Raw genomic sequence first — 18,525 nt, 5'->3', positions numbered from 1 at the left:
GTAAGAGAGTGAGGGTGTTAACACCAAATTGAACACACCTTCTCCCCATTCACACCTTGGACCTTGTAACACTAATGAGTCACATGACATGACACATGGGGGGGGGGGGGGGGGAGATTTTGGACATTTTCACTTAGGGGGTGTTACTCCATTTTGTTGCCAGCAGTTTAGTTTAGACATTAAATAGCTGTGAGTTGAGTTTTGGGGGGACAGCAAATTTACACTGTTATACAAGCAGTACATTCACTCACTGCTTTACATTGTAGCAAAGTGTCATTTCTTGTCACATGAAAAGATATAATAAAATATTAACAAAAATGTGAGGGGGGTTGTACTCACTTTTAGGAGATAGTGTGTGAGATATATATATAGATAGATACATACATACACACACACACACACACACACACACACACGAGGGATTGCGGCACAAGAAAGCGTTTTAAATAAAAAAATTAAAACATCCAAAATATATAGGAAGTCATAGTAGTAACAGTTTCGGGCTAATATAGATCACGCCCTTCTTCAAACCTTCATGCCTATGAATGACCACATAAATGGTGCAATATATTATATATAACTCGTCTGTAATCTATTAAGCAAACAATCTGTCTGGAATCAATTGATTAATGAATCGTAGGTGAAAAATTAGCAAGATCCAAAATCTTATATTACCTCCAGGCTCGGTGCTGGGCACATGGGACATGGCTAATTTATATATGGCCATTCCATGCACTCTTGGCCTGGAAGAATGTCAATGTCTATTAGACAGGTCTAAAATATACAAATTTATTTTCTTTTGGATTTTTTGAAGATAGTCCTTGAATAAAAAAAAAATTCTCTTCCAAAACTATTTGCAGCTCACTGAAGCTGCTATGGGCTCAAATGTGGCACCCCCATATGCCAATGCATTTATGGACATGTTACAACAGGCATTCATCTACAATTGTAAACTTTTCAGTGATAACTGCACAGTTTGGTACAGGTTCATTGATGCCGTCGCCATTTGGATAGGCGATCTTGAATCTTTATCATTGTTCAATATATATTTAAATCTATTGATTCCAGGTCTAAAATTAAACATGTCTGTTAATTATGAGGACATTCCATTTTTAGATGCATTGTTATCAATTAAAGAAGGACATATTGTTTATGACCTATACAGGAAACCAACTGACCGTAACCAATTATTAAAATTCTGTAGTTGCCATCCTCCTGGAGTTTCTAAATCCATCCCCTGGAGTCAATTTAAAGGGTAGCAAGGAATCACTAGTAATCCCGATACCCGAGAGATTAGACTAACAGAAATGGAGGACAGGCTGCGACAACGGGGATAGCCCAAAGACTTGGTCCGTAAAGAACCTATCGGTTTATGAGAATACCAAAATCCCTATCTTGGGCCGCAGAATGCCCTTCATTTCTCAATTCCATCCATTTTCTCACAAAATAAACAACTTCATTAAAAAAACACTGGTCCATTTTGAACTACAGTTACCCTTCGGTCCCAGAGTTTTACCCCTGCCCCCCCCCCCCCCCCGCCATCATACCGTCGAGGGAAGAGTATGTATGATAGATAGGTAAAATCTGATCAGTACTCTGTACCTACCCCTCGTGTGACTTTTTAGGTCCCAAAAACAAGGGATCGTTCCCCTGTCTTTGCTGTATACAATGTACTAGTATGATCAAGGGCAAATGTTTTTCACACCCTTTAAAAGGGTTATGACATACCCATCAAAGATAACTACACCTGCCAATCCTCTTATGTCCGTGTGGTCTCCTATGTGCGTGAGACTACACAAAAAAAAAATAAAAAAAATTGCATAGCGAGACACATATATTCCATTAGGGATAAGTTAACACTAGCCAGACATTTCATGGAAAAAGGTCATACGGTTTTTCAGATCAATTCCCTATTGCCACCCCATCTGTTTTTTGACACACCATCAATCACCATAAATCTGGAGTTGAGAAAAAAAAAAAAAAAAGAAGTGAATTGGATACACCGGCTTGATACCCTCCAACCTAAAGGGTTAAATTCAGAATTTGATTTGTATTTATTTCTTTAATGGTGTATGTATGCATGCATATGTATGTATGTGCGCGTGCGTCTCCATGTCACAGGTGCATATATGCAGTGTATGCCTGATTTTGGGAGGAATACTAATTGCACACCTGTGGGCTGGATTCATAAACATCCCAGCAATAGAAGTCGGTGCTCAGACTTTGAGACAGCGCTGCCCGCAGACAGGGAGTCTGGCCTAGGAGGTCAGGACAGCTCCAGGAGAAAGACAGGAGGTCTCAGAGTCTATTGTTTGGTTATACAGTGATAGTGGAACCCCCTGCGAGGGAAGATTACTGTTTGAACTTTTTCGTTACCTTTAAATAAAAGTGGGCTGCCATGCCCTAAAGCGAAGTGGCACTTTTCTGGAAAACTGCATGCACCACTTGAACCTAATCACCCTGGATCGTCACAATACATACACTTTCTTTTTTTTTGCTAGGCTTCCAGATCAATCTAACCTGTGAAGTGTAGGAATACTCTTACACCTGTTGATCTTTTGTTCCGAGATTGTTTTACATTGTATATTTCACAATATGTTTTTGTTCACTATGATTCATTCATCAATTGATTCCAGACCGATTGATTGCTTAATAAATTACAGATGAGTTTTCTCTCCCTCTCTATATATCTATCATATATACACACACACACATTTATGTGGTCATTCATAGGCATAAAGTTTTGAAGAAGGGCGTGATCTGTATTAGCCCAAAACTGTTACTACTATGACTGTCTGTAGATTACTGATACATTTTTTCAATAAAACAAACACTTTCTCGTGTAGCAATCCCTCTTGATTTTTTCTATGATATAAGCCCTTGGAAAGGCTTGATTTCTCTTGCATATACTATAGTGACCGACATGCACCTTACATATACACATATATATATATATATATATATATATATATTTTAATATACACACACACACACACACACACACACACACACTATATTATAATTATTATACAAAATAAAAACTAGCTTTGACCTCAACACTAATCCTGGCATTAATCCTAACCATTTTTTTCTTGCAACACATTTTTGTTTGTTTACATCTTCTCATGCAAGGAAAAGAAACCATGCAGAATTCAGAAGAGAAAGTAAACACATGGGAGGGCTGTACAGGGACTGATCACTGTGCTAGCCAATCAGACTATCACAGCGATCAGATGATCCTGACTGTTATTAGGAGAATGCTCCCAGCCCAAAAACCAGGTACACAGATATGCGGGCCCCATAGATAAAAGCCCACTACTGTGAAGCTGAAAGGGTCAAACAGAAAAAAAAAAAAAAGGGGGACTTATTCTAAGGACTCAAATATAAAAATAAAGATAAAAACGCACACCTTTGACAACCTCAATTTAGGATATAATGAGGCCTGTCTTTTGTATCCTACTAGCCTATAGACATTACAAGGTCTTTGTTGTATCTTCTTATATTTTATTATCTGAACATTTGCTGCAACCTGGGGCTGTGAACTGCCGTCTCTCTTTTTTATGTATTTGTCATCACAATACATACAATACGTTGCAAAATAAAAAAATTATACGGAAATAGATTTCATGACCTACTTTACTGTTCCTTTACATAATGCTCACCTCTGCGATAAGAAAATTTTCCTGCATGTATTTTGGATCAATTGCTCTCAACTTCTCCATTGTTTCATACTGACCCTGACACGATTTGAGCTTTTCAGTGGAGCCAAGTGTATACTTTAGAAGGATAAGTGCAACTCGAAAGATGATTTTTACACCTGTAAATACAAATAAAAAAGTGTATAACAAATCAAATATAAAAAAATAAATAAGTGATAATTTAGGATTTTAAACTTTCACTATTAATCTGTAAAGAACAAAACAAATTGTACCATAACATAGCAATCAAAACTGTGCCTGAAATAATAATTCCAGACCTACAACCTACAGGTATATCCAAAGCTATTTAAACTATTCAGATTCTTGAAGGCCACAATATCAACATACTATATCAGACATGAGGGCAGCAGGTGATTCTATCACAGCTCTAGGAACACATGAACCTTTTGCATCAGCTCTGTGACACGAGAATGGCTTTATTTCCTGTGGTGACTTCAGCAAAAGGAAATCTGATTGGTTGTTATAGACTATGGCACCTTGTAGTTAGGGCTTTGCTACTTAAGTTGCGCTTAGGACACGTGTTTCAACAGCAAGTGCAGCATATTTCTACAGGAGGTCAGAGGGGGGGGGGGGGGGGGGAACCCTTCTAAAAGGAATATTTTCCTAACAAACAGTTGCAGCTTCAGCTCACTTATTCTGTAAATTCCAGTTTCCTGGCTGCCATGCTTACACTAGGGCTTCTATACCTTTATTCAGTATGCAGATAAAGACTTCTTATGCCCTGTACACACGATCGGAAATTCCGACAGACAAGGTCCGATCGGATTATATTTTCGGAAAATCCAATTGTGTGTGGGAAATTCCGACAGAAAAAAAATTTGAGAGCAGGATCTCAAATTTTCCGACAAAAAAATCTGATCGTTTGTAGAGAATTCCGACAGACAAAGTGTCACGCATGCTCAGAATAAATTACGAGAGGAAAGCTATTGGCTAATGGCCTCTACGTAATCCCATCGTACGCAAAGAACGTCACCGCATTCAGAACGATTGTATTTTCCGACAACTTTGTCCGACCGTGTGTATGCAACACAAGTTTCGGCCAAAATCTGTTGGAAAAAATCTGACAGATTTTGTGGTCGAGATGTCTGACCGTGTGTACAGGGCATTACAGTCAGGATCTTTGCAGAGTAATAGCTGAAGCTGAAAATTTACACACATAAAGACTCCAGACTACATATCAACACCACTTCAAAATGTTCCACAGACTGACTTTATGTATATTGATTTGTATTAATCTTCTGGTTTTCACAGAATTTCTTAAAAAGGGAGACAATACAGTTTCAATACAATTCCATATCAAAGGGTTATTAGGATCCTGCTTGTGACAGCTTACAATCGAATAGTATCACCGTTTGCCCGATGGAGACCCTGTGTGGACCCAAAATGGTTAAAGTTGTTTCTACTGGAGACGTAATAAAGTTGGAATGTGGAACGTTTCATATTTTTATGTCACACACAAAAGTTTTAGGCAGTTGTGAAAAAACAAAACAAAAAAAACTGCAAATTAAGAATGCTTTAAGAAACTCTTAATTTATTCTCAGTACATTTGCACAGTTTTTTTTTGAAGGAACTCTGCAGGTAGGTTGTTCTAAACATCTTGGAAAACTAACCACAGATCTTCTGTGGATGTAGGCTGCCCCATATCCTTCTGTCTCTCGGTCATGTAAATGTGAGAAATATAGTATAATAGGGATCAGTAAAAGCAGAGAATGTGTCCTTTAAGCTCTAGAAGTCACTGCTTACATTTTTGGCCTAAGTAAACAGAAGTGAGCATACCACACATACTGTACTTGAGTATACCTCACCGGCAGCAGTTCTGACTTCTGTATGAGGAAGCCATCACTCCAATAGAGAACTGGCTTTCCTGTGGAATGTGAGGCTGACTTGTAAACATGATAAAAGCGTACTACCCATAGCATTAAAAAGGGTGTGGCCTGAATCTCCTTTTTTCATAAGAGGAATTATTATAATATAGATTATATATATATATATAAAAATTATTATTTATTTTAAAAAAATTTACACACATACATATATACACACACACACACACACACACACACACACTTCAGTCTGTTTGAGAAAGATGGATTGAGCGCTGTCGAAACACTGACGATAAAAACGTCTAGTACCATTATGCAGACAGTTTAAAAACAGAGACCCAAGATCGGCAATGAGGTTGCAGTAGTGATAGTGATGGTGTCATTACCATTGAACATATGGATTCAAATTGATCAAAAGGGAAATGCTTGAAACAGAATAGAATATATCACTAGAAACACCAACTTTGTTGCCCAATCATTGTTTCTACTGGTAACCCAAAAAAAAAAAAAAAAAAAAAAAAAACAGCAACCAGGCCTTCACACACCCAGCAGTACTAGGAGTAAGATGGTAAATACAGGGAAGAGACCCTTCAATGAATTCCAAGAAAAGGATTTTATGGCAAGTACAAAAATCCCCCCCCCCCCCCCAAAAAAAAAAATGATAATATTGCTTATTGAGGTAGGCACAATTCAGAGACAACTGGGACATCCAAAAGTCCAAAGGAAAGGTGAACAATAACACTAACATGCTCACACAACAGATCCAAAAGAACTAGGAGCTGCCTGGAGGACCTTACACTCAAAGCTGGCATCAGATGAGGCCTGAATGTCCACTTTATAAAACTGAAGGACATAAAACCCAGTGACAGCCTTGTGGGGGAGCATCTGGTAATAACAAAAGGGAGTCATCTTTCTGAAGGAATCAGAAGTTGCGAGGTAAACTCACACAGCACAAAATATATCCAGACCATGAAAAAAAAGGTCTTTATGTACTGGAGCTAAACATAGGGATTGAAGAACAAATGTCTTGGTTGAGGTGAAAGGCTGAAACTGCCTTAGGAAGGTGACTGGGTCATAAAGCCCAAAGCCACTAGCTCAGAAACCTGCCTTGCAATGATGATGGCAACAAGGAAAACAACCTTTTGAGTGAAAATAAATATATATATATATATATATATATATATAAGTGCAGAGAAAATCAAATTCAAATCCCACGAGTTACAGGAGGTTGAACAGGGAAAGCTATATGAGAGCCCTCCTGTAGTCCTAATGAAAGAATGTTGGTGGTGGTGGGGTGGGGGGGGCTAGCAGAGAATTTATTTTTGTTACTCACATAACTTACAAAAGTTTACAAATGTAAGGAGCATTGTATAGGGGCACCACAGTGATCATAAGCATAATAGGGCATTCTTTCTTTTAAGGGGGTCAGGTTAGTTGGCATACAGTATGTTGTATGACATAAAACGGGGTATTCATCAAGTAATTCAACATGGATGCCTGTACATTAATGTGATTCTGCATTTAGGTCACTTAAGTGATTGTTACACTGCTTGTATTGATGTACATGATTCTTTGAATAAGAATATATTAAAAAATAATATACAATGAGCTGTAGATATCATCATATTTGTGTGGTTCCCCAAAACGACAATGAAATTTAGCAGTTCCTCCATGGTAAAAAGGTTAAGAAAGGCCGATTTAGACCGCTTAGGAGAGCTCATTGATCAGATCAGAGTACTACATTTGCTTGGGCCAATCCAGGAGCTATGAGTGAGTATCTCTGGATTCTATGGAGCAGATGAGGGATGGGTTTCAAAGAAAGGAAAGGCGTACATCGGGCTCTACTGCTCTCATCAGAAGATCTCATTATCTGCCAACAAAGGTCCTGGAACACTTCTGGGTGTGGGGCAGTGGCAGAACTACCAGGGTTGCAGCAGTCAGACTCACGACTAGGCCCTGGCATTTCACCAGTGTGGGGGGGCCCCAGGACGGCCAAATAGTGCTCGGGTTCAGACAGGCTTGGGGGCGGGGTGGGCACGCTGTGACGTTTCTAGAAAGGAGGATAGGCCAGCATACACCAATCCTGCAGAACGTCTGTAGAGTTGCACTCCGAAAGGCCTGGATAGGACATCTCTACCTAAGCTCTCCATCAGCAGGAGACTGGCTTCCTGCCAAGCCAATGTCTCCATTGCTGGGGCCATTTTGTTGAAGTCTGCCCATATACAGAGTGGAGTTGGTTTTCAACAATATGGCACCCAAAATCACAACTATGGAACAAATGTTTCTTGTGAATGAGATGACAAACTACACTGAACGGGTGGGCGATATGAAGGAGGAGTGGGAGAGTCGGTAGGAGAAGAGTATGATAGATCAAAGCCAAGGTCTGACCGAGCCTGTCCTGCACCCCGAGCAATGGAGGCGGTGAGGTCAGTTTGACAGCTCCAGCCAGGCCACACAAAGTCTATTGGAGGGGGGGTCACCAGAGTTGAGCTATGTCTAGTATAAGATTCCAAGCAATGCGTTCCAGAGCAGAACTTTTTCAAGGTCTGAACGGTCCACATCACATTATCAGACAGAACCTGGGTGGACGCAACAGGAGGTCATACAGATATCCCAAGATAGGAGTGCAGGAAGGTTAGCACAGGGGCCACTACCTTAGTAAACACTCAGGCTGCAGTGCACAGGCCAAATGGAAAAGCCACATGTAGAGTATTCCTACCCCCATTTACATCGTAATGAGGGTGTCCAAGGCAGATCTGAAGGAAGGGACGTCAAACGGAGGGCAAAGGTTGAATCTTCTTAATTTTCCTGGAGTTGGCCTTTACATTTTTCTCAGTCAAGAAAGGGCATCTATCCTCTTGGAAACAAAACAAAAAAACCAAACACACCACGTAGGCAAGCTGGGTGTGGGAAGAGTTAAACTGATCTGGTCAGTTTTTTCTTTTTTTAAATCCACCCGTAGGTGGCAGTATAATTAAATTGTCTCTGAACCCTGGATTTGTATGGGTGAAATTTACCCTTTTATACAGTCAAATGCAGAACATCTTTCGAGAATCAAACAGTTGAGAGGCATTGACTTTAAAAACCTGGTATACACAGATCTTGACAAATAGCTTTAACGTGCCAGCACCAAAAGCATTTTTGTTTTTCTCGGACTACATTTGCTGTTCTGTACTTTCATGCAGTGGATCTATGGTCGCATTCTTGGACTAGTCAGGTTAGGAATTTGGGGTGTGTGGGTATAGGGGGCGCTATGAATCTAGTAACAATCTAGCTACAACAATATATTAAAGTGCATAGTGCTAAACAATTCATGACATATGTGCTTATATGACAAAAGTCCATATATTAGTTGTGATACGACTTCAATCTTTACACAGTCACCAATGGCAAAAACTTTCATATAAATCACCCGGTGGATGTGAGTGAAAGGCCTAATCACCAGACCACCATGACCTCTAACTAAGAAGAAGGTCGGTTTAGGCTGTGCTTTGTGGGTCAGGAATCTTGCTGAACCTGGCAATATGACAACCCCCCTATATGTATAAAGGACGCCTATGTTTAACCACTTCCCATCCGGCCAATGCATATATACGGCCGGGTGGGAGCCGTCTACTCCTGATAGGACGTTCAGGAACGTCCTTCAGGAGTAGCGGGATCGCGCGCGCCCGCGCAGCGGCGCGATCCCGATGTGCTCGTGTCACCCGGACACGGCACATCTCAGATCGGCAGGGGGGCTCTGTGATTGGCCCTCCTGATCACATGACGGCCGTGTCCAATCACGGCCGTCATGTGATGTAAACAAACAGCCGGTTGCTAGGCAATCGGCTCTCCTCTCCTCACACGGAAGTCACCGCTGAGGAGAGGAGAGCAGAACGCTGCAGCCGGCTGATGATCAGTGAGTATGGGCTGCTTTTTACAGCTTTTTACTCACTGATCATCAGTGTAGTGTAAACACACAACACACCACACAGTACAAACACAGTCCCCACATATGTCCCCAAAACACACATGTCCCCAAAACATACATGTCCCCAAATAATAAAAACACATGTCCCTAATAATAAAAACATGTCCCCCACATATGTCCCACTAAAATCACATGTCCCAATGATTATCTGCACACATATGTACGTGATCACCTGCACACATATGTACATGATCATTTGCGAACATATGTCTGTGATCACACAAACCAATTATTATACACTTAACGGAATTTTTTTTACCAAAAACATGTAGCAGAATACATTTTGGCTTAAATTTATGACAAAATTTGATTTTATTGGATTTCTTTTCAAATAGAAAAAAGAAAATATTGTTTTTTTTCCAAATTTCCGCTATTTTTGCGCTTATATCGCAAAAAAAAAAAAAAAAACGGAGTCGTGAATAAATAACACCAAAATAAAGCTCTATTTGTGCGAACAAAATGATAACAATTTCATTTGGGTACAGTGTAGCATGACCGCGCAATTGTCACTGAAAGCGCTAGAGCGCTGAAAGCTGAAAATTGGGCTGGGAAGGAAGGGGGTGAAAGTGCCCTGTATTGTAGTGGTTAATGAATACATATAATTTTCTAATGAATCATTGGTTAGAAAGCAATTTAGATCTACGGTACTTCTATGTTCATGCCAGCGGGCTGTAAACTGTCCAATTTATATAGCCATTTCATTTTGTAAAACTGCTCTTTTAAGATTGTTCCCTCTCCAATGTTTAACGCCATCTATTCCATAAAAAGTATAGTGTTGGGTCCCTGTTGTGAAATTGTCTAAAGTGGTTTGACACACTGTTTCCACGGCGGTGGAATGCATGCCGGTCCTACAAGTGGAAGCTTAATGGCTGAATCATCCATTTGTGACTTCCGCTATTATCCTCAGTACCAGGCTAAGGCATCAACTTATGTAAGTGGACATTTGGCTTTAGTTTTTTTTAACCACTATTTTATATTAAACGCTTTGGTCTCATGTTTATCTGTTTTTTAATGGGTAACTGCGGTGGAGACAACAAGGTTCCACGCTTTATCCATATATCCGGTACATCAGCAACATTCCGGACCCATAAAACACAGCCTAAACCGACCTTTTTAGTTAAAGAGGTCACAGAGAGTAGGCCTTTCACTCACATCCACCGGGTGATTTATATGAAGTTTTTGCCATTGGTGACGGTGTAAAGAGTGAAGAAGCCATATCACAACTAATATATGAACTTTTGTTTTGATGAAATATTTACTTTACTGTCAATTTTTCTAAGCACATATGTCATGCATATTATATGAATTGTTTAGCACTATGAACTTTAATATATTGTTGTAGCTAGATTGTTACTAGATTCATAGCGCCCCCTAGAATCACACACCCCAAAATCAGTTTAAATTGAACCTCCACTTTTTCGGAACCCTCCCCCTCTCCGGTGTCACATTTGGCATCAGGGGGGAGGGGGTGCATATACCGGTCTAAGACAGGTATTTGCACCCACTTCCGGGCATAGACTCCCACGGGAGTCTATGCCTCTTCCTGTCCTGCCAAGCTGTCTGCTGGGACACACACTGTTCCCAGAGATAGTGCGGACCATTCTCATTGCGTGGCTCGACTCGCACATGTGCAGTAGGGAACCAGGAAGTGAAGCCACAACGCTTCATTTCCAGATTCCCATACCGAAGATGGCGATGGCAGCATCCGAGGACCGAGGGACGGTCGGCCTCGGGTGCCAACATCGCTGGACCCTGGGACAGGTGAGTGTCCTTATTTTAAAAGTCAACAGCTGCAGTATTTGTAAAAAAAATTATAATAATTTTGCGGGACTCTCTCTTTAACCACTTGCCGACCGCCGCACGACGATATACGTCGACAGAATGGCACGGGCAGGCATATGGGCGTATATATACGTCCCTGCCTTCCCGCGGGTGGGGGGCCCGATCGGGCCCCCCCCGGTGCCTGCGGCGGTCGGTATTCGTTCGGGAGCGATCCGGGATGAGGGGGCGGCCATTCATTCATGGCCACCCCCTCGCGATCGCTCCCGACGAATAGAAATGCTCCGTGACATCACTTCCTCTCCTGTAATGTAAACACAGGAGAGGAAGTGATGTAATCTCTCCTCCGTGTCGGTATTTTTCGTTCCGACACCGAGGAGAGAGGATCGGTGAGTTGCACCAACACGACACTACACAGTAGAACATGCCAGGCACACTCACACCCCCCGATCACCCCCCCAATTACCCCTGCCCCCCAGTCACAGTGACACCAATGTCATTTTTTTTTTTTTTTGCATTGGTGTCATTTGTGACTGTAATAACTGTTAGGGCAGTTAGGGTTAGCCCCCTTTAGTTCTAATGTACCCCCCTAACCCCCCCAATAAAGGTTTAACCCCGTGATCACCCCCCGTCACCAGTGTCACTAAGGCTGGGTTCACATTGCAGCGGTTTATGAGAACGAATGTGATTCGCACCGCACTGCAGTGCAAATCACATCCGATCTCTGTGCGATTCGAGTTCAGCCATACAGATAGTATGGCTGAATTTGCGTCTCGCACCCGCCGCAAATTCGCACGGGACCCTTTTTTTGGTCCGCAGCAGAATCGGATCGCATGGGTGTTCACACCATGCGATCCGAGTTTGCAGATCGCACTGCAATATGCGAACTGATCTGGGGGTGTCATTAACATTTCACTGACACTCCCAGCAGTTCGCATAGGACAGTGTGAACTGCCGCCGGGAGGCATGCGATGCGGGAACCCGCCGCGGATTTGTGGCGTTCCTGCATCGCTCCAGTGTGAACCCAGCCTAATAAGCGATCATTTTTCTGATCGCTGTATTAGTGTCACAGGTGACGCTAGTTGGGCAGGTAGGTATTTAGGTTCGCCGCAGCTTTTTATAGCGCCAGGGACCCCCATATACTACCGCATAAAGCCCCCTGATTGCCCCCTAGTTAACCCTTTCACCAGTGATCACCATATAACTGTTACAGGTGACGCTGGTTGGTTAGTTATTTTTTTTATAGTTTCAGGGCACCCGCCATTTATTACCTAGTCTCACTAGTGTACCCCTAAATTTAGGGGTGTCTACTTTCCAAAATGGGGTCATTTGGGGGGGGTTTGTGCCATCTTGGCATTTTATGGCCTTCAAAACTGTAACGCCCTTAGAAAGCCTGAAGGCGGTGCTTGGTTTTCGGGGCCCCGTACGCGGCTAGGCTCCCAAAAAGTCCCACATATGTGGTATCCCCGTACTCAGGAGAAGCAGCAGAATTTATTTTGGGGTGTCATTTCACATATGCCCATGGCATGCGTGAGCAATATATCATTTAGTGACAACTTTGTGAAAAAAAAAATTAAAAAAAAAAAAGTTTGTAATTTTCCCGCAACTTGTGGCAAAATATAAAATATTCCATGGACTCAACATGCCTCTCAGCAAATAGCTTGGGGTGTCTACTTTCTAAAATGGGGTCATTTGTGGGGGTTTTGTGCCATCTTGGCATTTTATAGCCTTCAAAACTGTAATAGGTAGTGAGGAGTGAAGTCAAATATTTACGCCCTTAGAAAACCTGAAGGCGGTTCTTGGCTTTCGGGGCCCCGTACGCGGCTAGGCTCCCAAAAAGTCCCACATATGTGGTATCCCCGTACTCAGGAGAAGCAGCAGAATTTATTTTGGGGTGTCATTTCACATATGCCCATGGCATGTGTGAGCAATATATAATTTAGTGACAACTTTGTGTAAAAAAAAAAAAAATTATTTTTTTTGTCATTATTCAATCGCTTGAGGCAAAAAAATTAAATATTCAATGGGCTCAACATGCCACTTATCAATTTCCTTAGGGGGTCTACTTTCCAAAATGGGGTCATTTGGGGGGGGTTTTGTACTGCCCTGCCATTTTAGCACCTCAAGAAATGAGATAGGCAGTCGTAAACTAAAAGCTGCGTAAATTCCAGAAAACGTACCTTAGTTTGTAGATGTGACAACTTTTGCGCAAACCAATAAATATACAGTTATTGACTTTTTTTTACCAAAGACATGTGGCTGAATACATTTTGGCCTAAATGTATGACTAAAATTGAGTTTATTGGATTTTTCTAATAACAAAAAGTAGAAAATATCATTTTTTTTTCAAAATTTGCGGTCTTTTTACGTTTATATCGCAAAAAATAAAAATCGCAGAGGCAATCAAATACCATCAAAAGAAAGCTCTATTTGTGGGAAGAAAAGGACACAAATTTTGTTTGGGTACAACATTGCATGACCGCGCAATTACCAGTTAAAGCAGCGCAGTGCCAAATTGTAAAAAGACCTCTGGTCATTGACCAGCAAAATGGTCCGGTCTGAAAGTGGTTAAGTTAGCACTTTTGAGGGGAGCTGCTTAAAAACACTATTAAAACCAAATCGCTTAACCTATATATAAAAATTTCCATACAGCGAGGTACTTCTCACTTTCAGGTTAGGAATTTGCCATAAGATGCCTGAAGACAGATGGATTGTCTTATGTTCCCCTTTTTATTCCTCCAGCCAACATGGTTTACTGAGGAAGTATATCCCCCAAGAGAGCACAGGAAGTTGAGGTATCTTATAAATAGAAATACTAAGCATTTAAAGACGATTATGTAATATTTTATTAACCAGAACAGCGCACTTAAAGAATTAAGGTGGTATAGCATATGTAAATACCACCTCGATTTTGTGGGAATACAAATATATTGCGATATTCATAGTATTTTTAGTACCCTTTAGGATTATAAGCCCAATGAGCAGGGCTCTCCTATTCCTTCTGTATTGAACTATATTATAATCATACTGTTGCCCTTTACATTATAAAGCACTGCACAATTTTGTTGGCGCTATATATATCCTGTATAAATAATACCCATTTTTAATAATGTACTTAAAGTCATTTTTTACTTTAAATGCATTTGTCCTTTAAATGGCAAAAACAGGAGGGGTGTGACACAGACAACATGTGCTAAATGACACTAGCCAGAACAGAGACACTGTGCTCCTCACTTGTCCTGGAAATGCATGTAGAGACAAGCAGCGCTAGTCACACACCCTATAATGAGTAACAGCTCCTTGCAGCATCAATCCTGCCCATCTAACAAGGCCACCGCACGCCTCACACTCTGAGCTGGCAGCACACCGAGAATGCCCTAGGTGAAGACAGTACAGTGCATCAGATATGAGTCATAAGGGCAGCTTCACTGTAAGCTACAAAATACAGCTTTTCTCCAATTTCACACAATTTGCTTTACTGTACTGCACGAGTGCAGCTCAGCAATTCACAGGAAAGGTCACGGCTAGGTAATCTCTTCTAGAAAGAAACATGTGTCCCCCTCTCTACCCTACCTTAATGCGGAGTTCCACCCAAAAGTGGAACTTCTGCTCCTTGTACTCCTTCCCCCCTTAGGTGCCATATTTTAGGATACCCATCTTTCACAGGTATGCTTTCTCCACTTCGGGAAGCCTCAGCCATGGGTATTGATGTCACCATCCGGGCTCTCTCCTCCTTCCCCGGCCGCTGGGCCAGTAGGAGAGAGGAGCGGAGCCTCACACATGCTCAGTAGGGTTCCCGACGTGACGCCGCAAGGCTTCACTGCCTGGTTCCCTTATTCGCAATGGCGGCGGCGGCATGCACCCAACAGCTGATGGAAACAGTCAGCAGCTGCAGTATGTGTAGCTGCTGGCTTAATTTTTTCAGTGGTGGTCGGACCCCCACCTTAACTTTTAAACATCCCAACAATATATTTAGGGGTGCAGGTTTTCATAAACATTCATAAATGTTCATACGTCATTTTCTGGCATGAACAAAAAGTACTAAATACATATTTGCTTCACTGCTGCCATTGCTGGCTAACACAGTACACCTATTGACATATAAAGAAGCAAAGCTTTTCAATAGAGCTACAGAGAATTACATAAAATTACCTTCACCCCCCTCTGCTGAATGTTTTAGAGGATGTGGCCAAACTGCCAATTTCCTACACGGTTTCTGGACCTGCCTGGTGGTTCAGGACTTCTGGACAGATATAGGTTCCTTTATTTCCTCTGCATTAGGTCTACCAAACAGTATGAATCCCAAGAACTGCCTCCTGGGCATCTTTGGTGACCTGGCTATCCCCTCTGATGCTAAGAAATGACTCTGCATCTTATATATTTTTATGCAAAGAAGTCCATGTTATTATCATGGAAGCGATTGCAGTACCCAATGAGACCCCTTTGGTTGAAATCAATCAACAACTCTACCGTTATTTCAACTCACATCTGAGACTCGGAAAAGAACTAAAACATTTCATAAAGTTTGGGGCAGATGGACAGCTAGCCCTCTGACCCTCACACCAATGTAAATAAGCTAGCTATATTCTTTGGTCACGCTAACCATCCTATTGATTTCTTACTATTTCACAGATTCAAAAATCTGTCACCTATACCAGTGGTCATCAACCCTGTCCTCAGGGCCCACTAACAGGCCAGGTTTTATGTATTACCTTGGGGGAGATACAGACTAGAATAGTGCAATCACTGAGCAGCAAATGATATCACCTGTGATGTATTTCAGTTGTCTTGCAAACCTGCCCTGTTAGTGGCCCCTGAGGACAGGGTTGATGACCACTGAACTATACAATTCCTTGTAACTATACATTTAATAACATTAAGAGACATGCAGGATGATAATTATTCTTGTTCATCGTTTATTGCTTGTTTGAGTGCATGGACCTTCTATGCATTGTGTTGGACAACAAAAGTTTTTTTTTTTTGTATGCAAGATCGTCTGTAAAAATCAATAAACAGCTTTAAAAAAAGTTTATATTAATATATATATATATATATATATATATATATATATATATATATATATATATATATATATATATATATATAAATAATAATAATTACCTTCACTGAAGAACATGTCCCACACTCGCAAAACAGAACTCCAGGGAAGCGTCCGTGAAAATGCACACATGAACCATTCTGTCATATATAAGATGGGGTCAATCTTCTGCTTGCTCAAGTGTTTGTAGGCCACTGTAGATACTTTACGAAGCAGTGCAAACAGAATCCTTCCATCCAACTGAATCGCTTCCTGGTACAAGGAAAAAATGTAAAATAAAAAAAGGCAAAAGTTTAGCTGAAAAATAATTCAATGGGCATCACTTAATTTGAAGTCCAAGTTCACCTTTACAAAAGAAACAAAACTAATAATTTATGCACATCTTTTTTGCAGGTAAAAAAAAAAAAAAATACATTATTTTTTTTCATTAGGAGCCTTCAGAGCATTACACGGGTGAAATGAATGGATCCTGCAGACTGTCAGTGTAGCCGTCTGGCCATACCACGTACGGACAGGCAGTAACTGAATGACAAGAAGGACCCATGAACTACCTAGAACGTTCAGCAGCGCCCTGGTAGTTCTTGGAGAATTACAAGCAGACGGCAACAAAGACTGTTGGTACTTGGAGTTTTAAAATTGACAGACCTCTGTGAATAAATGACGCAGCTGGGTAGGCAAAGTCATATTCAATTTTTTTTTTGTTTGTTTAATTGTAACAGCGGGCTGCTCATTTAGTAATATGTAATCTGTTATGAAAGGTGAACTTTAAAATAGAACTAAAGTAAAAACGTCTCATTTTGGATTGTCAATTTTTTTTTTTGCCATCTCTGTCCTGTTGAGATTTCCCTTCACTTAGCTAAAACAGTAAGAGAGGGGAAATGACCAGAACTAGTGCCCCCATTGGGAAGATTTCCCCTCTATTCCTGTTCTGGTGACAAACAATTTGGAATCTTTCTTCATTTTCACCCTTGGCGATTATGGTCACCAGGATAAATCAAGGGGGTGAATGTCCCCAACCGGGGCATAGAACGCAATGAAAACCTCTGTTGTAATCCCTCTTCACGAGTGGCGGCGGGGCATCGCCCCCCTAATTTATGTGCCTGGCCCCTAATCTACATGCAGAGAGCCGGACTGATAGATTTCAATGGGGTGTTTTTTTGTTTTGTTTTTAAAGCACATGATTAGAGCCTGAGGCTCTAATTGGCTTCAAAAAAGGGTAGGCTTGAGGTGCAGAGCACTGTGCCCTAAACCCACCCAGTTGTGTGACAATAGCGAATATTCGCCATCGTCTTCCTCATTCACCTCCCGGCCAATCGGGCCTCACGACCCCCTTCCTGTTCGGCCAGGAGGAGAAGGAATGGCCCTGAAGCGAGCAGCTGGAATGAGGAACAGCAGCCCTACCCTGGATCCCTGTCATCTGCCTCCTAAGGTAAGGAGGCTTCTGATTGCCGCCTTCCCATCGGTCTCCCATGCGCGGTTTGCTGCCCCCAAAAAAATATTGAGCACCAGCTGCCATCGCTCTTTAATATCGCAAAAAAAGAAAAAAAAAAAAAAAGCCTTGGCCTTAAGTTATACTTTAAAATAATAAATTGTGAAAATAGGTATTACATGTGTAAACAGGAATCTTACAGAAGACAGAAGTAAACTCAGTTAAAATGTGCTATATGCATGTATTTATTCATTCATGTAACATAGAACGTTAAATATGTAAAATTTCATAAGAATTAAACAAAGGCTTATGTACAGTGGATATAAAAATTCTAAACAACCCTGTTAAAATGTCAGGTTTCTGTGATGTAAAAAAATAAGAACAAAGATATATCATTTCAGAACTTTTTCCACCTTTAGGCTGAGTTCACATTGGCATTAACAGCAGGCATTTGAGAGGCGTCAAAACGCCTATGCACAAGATACACACACAGTGGTGTTCATATTAAGCATTCACGTCACTTCAAAACTGAAGCCTTGTGTCGAGTCACGAGGCGTTTGATGCCTTTCAACGCCTCCCATTCAAGTCTATACTTGTAGGCAGTTGCGGGCATCAAGATTAGTTAATTTACTGTAATGGAATAGGCGTTTGTAGAGCAGTTTTAACGCTCGTCAAAAGCTTCAAAACTGCCCATAGGGTGTTTGGGGAGCATTTTTAACTCCTCATGCTTGTAAAACACCCGTCTA

The 18,525-nt window shown here is 41.2% G+C and overlaps 1 protein-coding gene across 1 annotated transcript in view; it reads right to left on the bottom strand.

The window, feature by feature from the left end:
* Positions 1-18,525, bottom strand: part of TBC1D10A (TBC1 domain family member 10A) — a 118,632-nt gene that overhangs the window by 4,651 nt on the left and 95,456 nt on the right. Inside the window, exons 7-8 of the mRNA XM_077461206.1 lie at positions 16,413-16,602; positions 3,663-3,817 (exon numbers count right to left, since the gene is read on the bottom strand). Of these exons, the coding sequence (XP_077317332.1) occupies positions 3,663-3,817; positions 16,413-16,602 (345 nt within the window). The remainder of the gene's footprint in view (positions 1-3,662; positions 3,818-16,412; positions 16,603-18,525) is intronic.

Source organism: Lithobates pipiens, unplaced genomic scaffold (assembly GCF_037356315.1).
Source record: "Lithobates pipiens isolate NorthernLeopardFrog02 unplaced genomic scaffold, aLitPip1_a1.2 Scaffold_3, whole genome shotgun sequence".
NCBI classification, from domain to species: Eukaryota; Metazoa; Chordata; class Amphibia; order Anura; family Ranidae; genus Lithobates; species Lithobates pipiens.
Note: the sequence above shows the minus strand (reverse complement) of the source record. Positions and strands in the feature narration are given on the sequence as shown.